Source organism: Protopterus annectens, chromosome 16.part0 (genome assembly GCF_019279795.1).
Source record: "Protopterus annectens isolate FY-2018-M chromosome 16.part0, PAN1.0, whole genome shotgun sequence".
Classification (NCBI taxonomy): Eukaryota; Metazoa; Chordata; order Ceratodontiformes; family Protopteridae; genus Protopterus; species Protopterus annectens.
Window position 1 is genome coordinate 223,368,308 of NC_056750.1, and position 7,748 is coordinate 223,376,055.

The 7,748-nt window shown below is 37.2% G+C and overlaps 1 gene segment (V, D, J or C); it reads right to left on the reverse strand.

Annotated features, from left to right (window-relative positions):
- Positions 1 to 370: 370 nt before the first annotated feature.
- Positions 371 to 2,206, reverse strand: LOC122791054. The segment is given in 2 exon segments: positions 371 to 1,885; positions 2,035 to 2,206. Coding segments are annotated over 2 exon segments (357 nt in total).
- Between the last annotated feature and the right edge of the window lie 5,542 nt (positions 2,207 to 7,748).

Genomic DNA, 7,748 nt, shown 5'->3' on the forward strand with positions numbered 1-7,748 from the left:
AATTGTCCGGTTGGAGGTGCAGACATACTAGAAAGGGCAGATGTGGTGTCCATTAGCATAGTTGGATACTCAGTGTCAAGCCAGTAGAGGATCACAGATTGAAAAACAAACTGACAAAATATTGGTTCAGCATTTTACACAGAACTGTTTCCATTTTGAATAATGTGTTCCAAAAATTTGTTATGTAAATACTTGCTATACTGAATCCAGTTTCATTACACAAAGTTACAATTACTAAATAGACATAAGTCAAAAATACTTCATTTGCAAAAACTGCACTTGCCAGTACATTGAAATAATGAACGGGACTGAATATATTCAATTTAATTCCTTATTTACTCAGGAAAATATATTAGTGAAATCACCCACATCCATACAATACTATCTGCATTGAAGAAGCACACATATGTTAACTTAAAATTATCAATTTAATGGCTTTCTAATGACTAATGGAATGAAAGTCACTGCACATTATAGCTATCAAATTGACATTTTTTTCCTTAAGAACTAAGAAAATTGGCCCTGATTATACTGAGGTAGGCTACCCCCCTTCCAACTTAAATAAGATTCTAGGATCACACAGCCTCAGGAAAAGGGTCAGATGCTACTGAGCTTTATTATCATTTCAATAATTATAAGATGCTATCTATTTGCACCCAATAATTTATTAGGCTTTCTGATTTAACTAGTAAGGGTTGTCTTCCAAACTGAAAATGAAACTAACCGAATTAAACTAAATAATTAACATGAAAACTCAACATGCACTGATTGTTACAGATAAAATGATATACTGACCCTTTTAATGTTAAAGATTCCTGCCACATTTGCCTGCAATCTATCACATTTCAGATCCCCACCTTGGTCTTCTGGTATGACAGTCTCAGCACTTGTCTGACCATGGCCCCTTAAACAGATGATTCTTTACACAGCAGATTCCAGAAAGCAGGGAGACAAGATAAGGGTGTGATGCTACAACACCTCCCTAACAGATGCTTAGGACAGTTTTTGTTTTGCTCTACCCACTTGCACATTAATATTCAGTATGCCATTCATAATGCATAGGCCACTAGGCTATAGTCCTTTTCCTTCACTAAGAATTGGTGGTTTCTGGCCACAAACCTCACATCTGCACTGGGGTTTGCAAATGAGCAAAAATGCCACTCTGCCCTCATCCCCTCAACCAACATCTCAGGGATCAGCTTGACTAACTAAGCCTGGGTCATCTGGTTCACCTAGTTATAGTCTATGTTTCATCCCTCTCTGCTGTGGAGCAAGCCAATTTCTTCTTTCTTTTAAGACAAAATAACAGTCATTAAAAACAACACAATTATTGCACATGTTTTACAAAATATGAACAATTTCATTTACTATTATTTTTCACATGGATGTTACTTTTTCACAAAACATTAACCATTTTATTTATTGTTATTTTTTCTTTGAAGTGTTTATTATTATTTTTTCTTTGAAGTGAATGTCATTAACTTTCTTTTGTTTAATTATTTATTACAAAACACAAACCATTTCATGTATTATATAGAATAAGGCATTTTATACCAACTGGGATATAGTGCTGTTGTAAAATTGTGTTCTCATACTGTGTCACTCACTGCACAGTAGTAGATGGTACCGGCATCTTTAACATCTACGCCAGCAATTGAAAGGCTTGTGGACTTGTTTCCTTTGTCAACACTAACAGTAAATCGTCCAGAGCTTTCGAGGTTCTTATAGGTAATCAGTATGAGCTTTGGGATACCATTAACAGTCTGATTGTACCACTGGATATTGTCATAACCTGATACAGAATGATTACAGGGAATTGTAGCCACGGTCCCTTCTACTGCAGTTAAAACTGCTGTCTGATTGACAGTTTCTGCACATTCTCCACCTGTAGAAGGAATAGACACCAGTCAGACCATACATTTCAAATATAAATCATCTTAAACTACTTTTACAAAATAATTAGAAATATGTTATCAAGATGAGACAGACAAACATGCACAAATAAATAAAGGCCACACTGTTTCTATGACATACCTGAAAGTAACACAGCAGTGATCGTTAACCATGCGTATATTCTCTGTCTGTCCAGGAACATATCGGTGCAGTATGTTGTCAGAGTCAGTGTACATATAAATGTTATGCATTCTGTACTGCACTGCAGGATTTATAGCCAGCATTTCCTGTGCTTTAGCAGACCTTTAGCCAATCAGAGTCATGGGTACTTTCAGCATTGAAAGATAATCCTGATATGTAATTTAACTGTTTTCAATTTGTTGTGGTTTGTGGATACCATCTTGTGACAACAGCTGGTACTGCAAGGAAATACAATTGAAAACTTCCTGCATCTAAATGAATATGCAAGACCTACTACCAATACTGATATTCATACATCTCAACTTGCAGACATTGAAAATAGGTGCAAACGTCCATGAAAAGTAAGTACATCAAACCAAAAATATGGGTTTGGTCATCTAGTTAGCATTACATCATTTTTCCTCTTTCCAGTAAGACTGTAGGACACTACCCAGAAACAAAGATTTAAAAACAGAAAGTGACAAAAATTATGGAAAATATAAGCAGATTATCAAAAAGAGAGTGTAAACTCAGGAAATTATAATGATCTTTATTGCAAAATTCTGACACTCAAGTTAATTTACTTTTGCTTCTGATAAAATGAGATGTAAGATGTGTGCTCTCTTTCTTTAAACTATTGATGCCGCTAGTATGTTGGCTGTAAAGTGTGGTTTTGTGTATTCTAGATAGTTTCAAAAATCATGTGTGATGAGAGAGATTCAGAAAATTCTGTAAAGAAGTAAATCAAGACTGACAATAGATACAAACTTCCATTAATAGATACATCACTGGCAGGGTAAATCACTTCTGAAAATAGGAATTTTCCTCCAAAATAGAGAAAGTTGAGCAGTTTGTTATGTATATATTTTCTCACTCTCTCTTTAGTACCTGGGATGCTTTTACCTCGATGTTGACTTCTTTGCTAAACAGTTTTGCTTCTCTGCTATTTTGACCTGTTCCTTTATTCTCTGATTGCTACTGTTGCCTTGTATGTATGTTTGATATGTGCTTCGGGATATGCATAAATGATTTCATGGATACTGCTTGCCAGAAAAAAAAAATATGGGCCATAAGTAAATTTTGGTATGTGATTAAAATATAATCTTCAGATTATGCGGTGTCAAAATATGAAATGTATTGAGCAGGTTCTGTGTACTACACTTGACAGGCAAGTTGTCATAAATATTTATTGAGTGATATATAACTTTTGCAGAGCAAACACAAGCTTGATTCATATGACTGGTCCCTCAATGCATAATAAATTAAAATACAGTAACTTAGCTAAACTAAAACCTCAATCATTTTTAAATAAAGACAATAGAAAGAAATCTAAACATAAATACATTTTACCTAGTTGTGACCTTTTCGATGAGGGCTTGAGGGGTGCCACACCAGGGGTGTATGTATGATTACCTATCCATTTGTACAGGTTACACTTAAATAGGGTCAAGGAGATACTCCAAAGGAAAATCATTCCATAAAAGAGGGAGTCACTAGGATATATATATATATATATATATATATATATATATATATATATATATATATATATATATATATACACATCTTGCCAACAGGTCCTATTTATATTTCAGTGGACGTTAAGATTGTGTGTTTCAGGATATTGTTAAGAGTTGCAGATGTTAGCTGAAGTGTTTGTGCGGTCTGCATTGCTCATCTCTGCATTTCATTTTGATTTGAAGCTCTTTATTTAAGGCTTGGTCACTTCTATTTTGTATCTTATTCTAGTATTACATTTGTTTTGTTTTAAGTTTTCACTTCTGTTGGAGTTTTAAACTTCTTGGCTAAGGTCAGCTAAAAAAAGTTATCAAAGAATTCCTTTGCAAACTGTGAATAGCATCAGTTAATTAGTAGGAGGAGCTGAGACACTATTGCTCTTTTATTTAGAAATAGCTGTAGTTAGTTGAAATGTTTGTGTGGTCTGCATTTGTCTGAGTAGCACTCATCCCTGCATTTAATTTTGATTTGAGGCTCTTTAGTTAAGGTTTGATCACTTCTATTTTGTATCTTATTCTAGTACTACATTTGTTTTGTTTTAATTTTTCTGTCCTGTTGGAGTTTTAAGGGTTCTTGGCTATGGTCAGTTAAAAAACTTACCAAATAATTCCTTTGCAAACTGTGAATAGCATCAGTCAGTTAGTGGGAGGAGCTGAGAGAGAGCATTGATCTTTTATTTAAAAATATCTATAGTTAGCTGAAGTGTTTGTGTTGTCTGCATTGCTCTGAGTATCACTCATCTTTGCATTTAATTTTGATTTGAAGCTCTTTATTTAAGGTTTGATCATTTCTATTTTGTATCTTATTCTAGTATTATATTTGTTTTGTGTTAAGTTTTCTGTTCCATTGGAGTTTTAAGAGTTCTTGGCTAGGGTCAGTTAAAAATGTTTCCAAAGAATTCCTTTGCAAGCTGTGAATAGCATCAGTTAATTAGTGGGAGAAGCTGAGAGACTGCATTGCTCTTTTATTTAGAAATATCTGTAGTTAGCTGAAGTGTTTGTGTGGTCTGCATTGCTCTGAATATCACTCATCTCTGCATTTAATTTTGATCTGAAGCTTTTTATTTAAGGTTTGATCATTTCTATTTTGTATCTTATTCTAGGATTACATTTGCTTTCTTTTATGATTTCTGTTCTGTTGGAGTTTTAAAAGTAAATTTGGTGGCTTTTGAGTTACCCGCCTCTACTATAAATCTCATTTTGGACATTCCTCCCAGTCCCATCTCATCAGCATATTCTACTCAGTACAGAGAGATCATTTGGGAAGACCCACCCCCTTAGTTTCTCAACCTTAAATTATAGTGTTTCATCCCTTCCCATTTAACCTAAAAAGAAAAAAAAATGCACTTTTTTGATTTGCTTTTACTGTATTTGTGTTTCTTCCTACTTATTACTTTATTTTGCTTTTGCTGCCTGTTCTTAAAAGTACTCAATTGCATTTATTCTGCTGCATTTATTACTGCTTGTTAGTAGCCTAATTAAATTGTAACTGCTAGTCTAGCTTTGGTTTAAGCACTTGGGCTTCAGGCCAGTTTGTTTACATTAAGAAAGTTTGTGGCCTGCACTCTTGTGGCAGGAGAGGTAGGTTACATCCTTCTAAGTTGGGAGTTGCTGGTTGAAGGCTTAGTGTCTGTTATTCTAAAAATCTCTTTGTTCTGATTTAAGCATTTGGACTTCAGGTCAGTTATTTGTCTTTAAGAAGGTTTGTGGGAGGAGAGTGTAGATTCTGCCCTTATGTGCTGGGAATTGCTGGTTAAATGCTTATTGTTCCTGCTTATTTGAACTGTTTCTTTCTGAAATTGGAGTGCCTTGTCTGCTGTAGCATAGACTAGATTCAGACCTGCTGAATCTAGCTCTGTTTATATAATTTGAGCACTAATCCAGGCCATCTTTTTTGGAGAAGGTTCCCCTGCACCCTAGTGGCAGAAGTGTGCAGTTAGAACTTGTCTGATTGAAGACTACTGGAACAGGGCTCAGTTTTGAGCTTTTTTATTCATTAATGTTAATTTGTTTAAATCAGTTTGCTCTTGTCTGCTGCTGTTATATTTATGTGTGTATCTGTTCTCCTGTGTTAAATTAACCTAAACAGAGTTTAAATATCTTTAGCATAGTCTGGTTACAGGTTTTGCTGTATTCAGATTTGTCTGTATGATTCCTATATTTCCTGCTACACCATCTTGTGTTGGCCAGGGTCTGTCTGCACTTACTAGGAGTAAGTGAACTGGTTGGAACTGGTCTGGCAGGGGGTGCTGAGCTAAGAGCTCAGGGACAAGGGTTGATTAGTCAATTCCACTGTTTCTATTTTACTTTAGTTTTTGTGGTATTTAAACCCAGCATTTGCATGTGTTTGTGCTTGTTTAACCATTGCACACCACCGCTGTGCTGTTTTAACCCTCTGCGAGGTATCTCAGTTTAATTTTTTCCCCTTACCAGCACTCCGGTGTAAGTGAGGCCCTCACCTGCAGCTACTGTATTGATTTTGTCCAGCCCTACTCACACCTATAGGTACTCTCCTCAGATAGTACCCACTCTACTATCCCTGACCTCTCTCTACTATCCCTGACCTCTCTTCCACAGATTCTGATAACCATGGATGGACAACTTCCTATGGTTTCTCCTGCTAGTCTGGTTGGTATGGGCATCCTGAGACAGTACAGCAATTGCTTTATGTACACAGACAACCCTCTACTACTACCACTCAGGAACCCAATATGTGAGAGATGCAATCACATTGAGAACCTAGGGTCCTTGCTGTCTCAGTCACAAGCCAGTATATCTGGCACTGAGAAGGTTGTCTGCATAAACACTGTGAACACCACACCTCTAACACAACCCATATCTGTACAACACACTCTTACATATGCAGGGGTTCTCAAAAAAAGCATACCTAAACAAAAGAGACCTCCAACGCAAAAACACACACACACATCACAACCCACAGCAGCAAGCATCACACATAATACACACGTCTGTGTCTCACAGCCTTTAATGCCCAAACACAAACCCAACATACTAGTCATAGGAGACTCTTGCTGGAGTTCTCAAAAAAAATACCTAAATAAGAGACCTCCGACGTAAAAAAAAACACACACACACACACACACACACACACACACACACACACACACACACACACACACACACACACACACATCACAACCCATGGCACCAAGCATCACACATAATACACACGTTTGTGTCTCACAGCCTCTAAGGCCCAACCACAAACCCAACATACTAGTCATAGGAGACTCTATCGTGAGACACACAGATGTGCCCCTCACCAGACTACACAAGGAGAAAGTCACAGTAAGTTGCTTGTCAGGTGTTAGAATCCACCATATCACGCACTCAAGTCTCTTAACAACAGGTACTGTTATGACTCTATCATAGTCCATGTTGGAGTGAATGACTTGAGATGTACCTCTCTGGACTATATGAAGAGAGCCATGATTGAGCTCACTGAATATGTGCCACAGGCAGGTATGTCCCTAGCCTTAAGCAGCATCCTACCATCACCCAGAATGATACCTCAATAGAAATAGAAAATGATAGACTTTAACAATTGACTTAGTTTCTGGTGTCATTCCAAGGGGATCCAGTACCTGACAGCCTGGGAGGACATGATTGACAGACCACGATGCTTTGCCAGAGATGGCCTTCATCTGTTTCCCCTGGGTTTTAGGTTGCTGGCAAAGGCACTTGCCTCCCCCATAGTGCCTTTTTAGGCAAAGTCATGAGCACAAAATTACTAACATGAAAAATTCTTATAAAAAATGTAAAAGTCATGCTGCTAAACGCTAGGAGTCTTAACAAGAAACTACACTCATTGCAAGCATTCCTTGCACTGGAGGATGCTGACATTTGTGAAGTCACTGAAACCTGGTTCAAATCTGTGGAGAGCACCCCAACCTTACCAGGTTACTCATCCTATCATACTTTCAGACCCTAAATGGAGGGCTGCAAAGCCAAAGGAGGTGGAGTTTCAATATTTATCAGAGACATACACACCTCCAGGCTGGTCAAACATATGAAGCACAGGAGACACTCCAAGTACAGTTAACCATTGACAAAGCACCTATTCAAATCATAGCTAGCTACAGACCCCAACCATGACTCAGGACACCCACTCCACCTATCTGGACTTAATTGAATCCA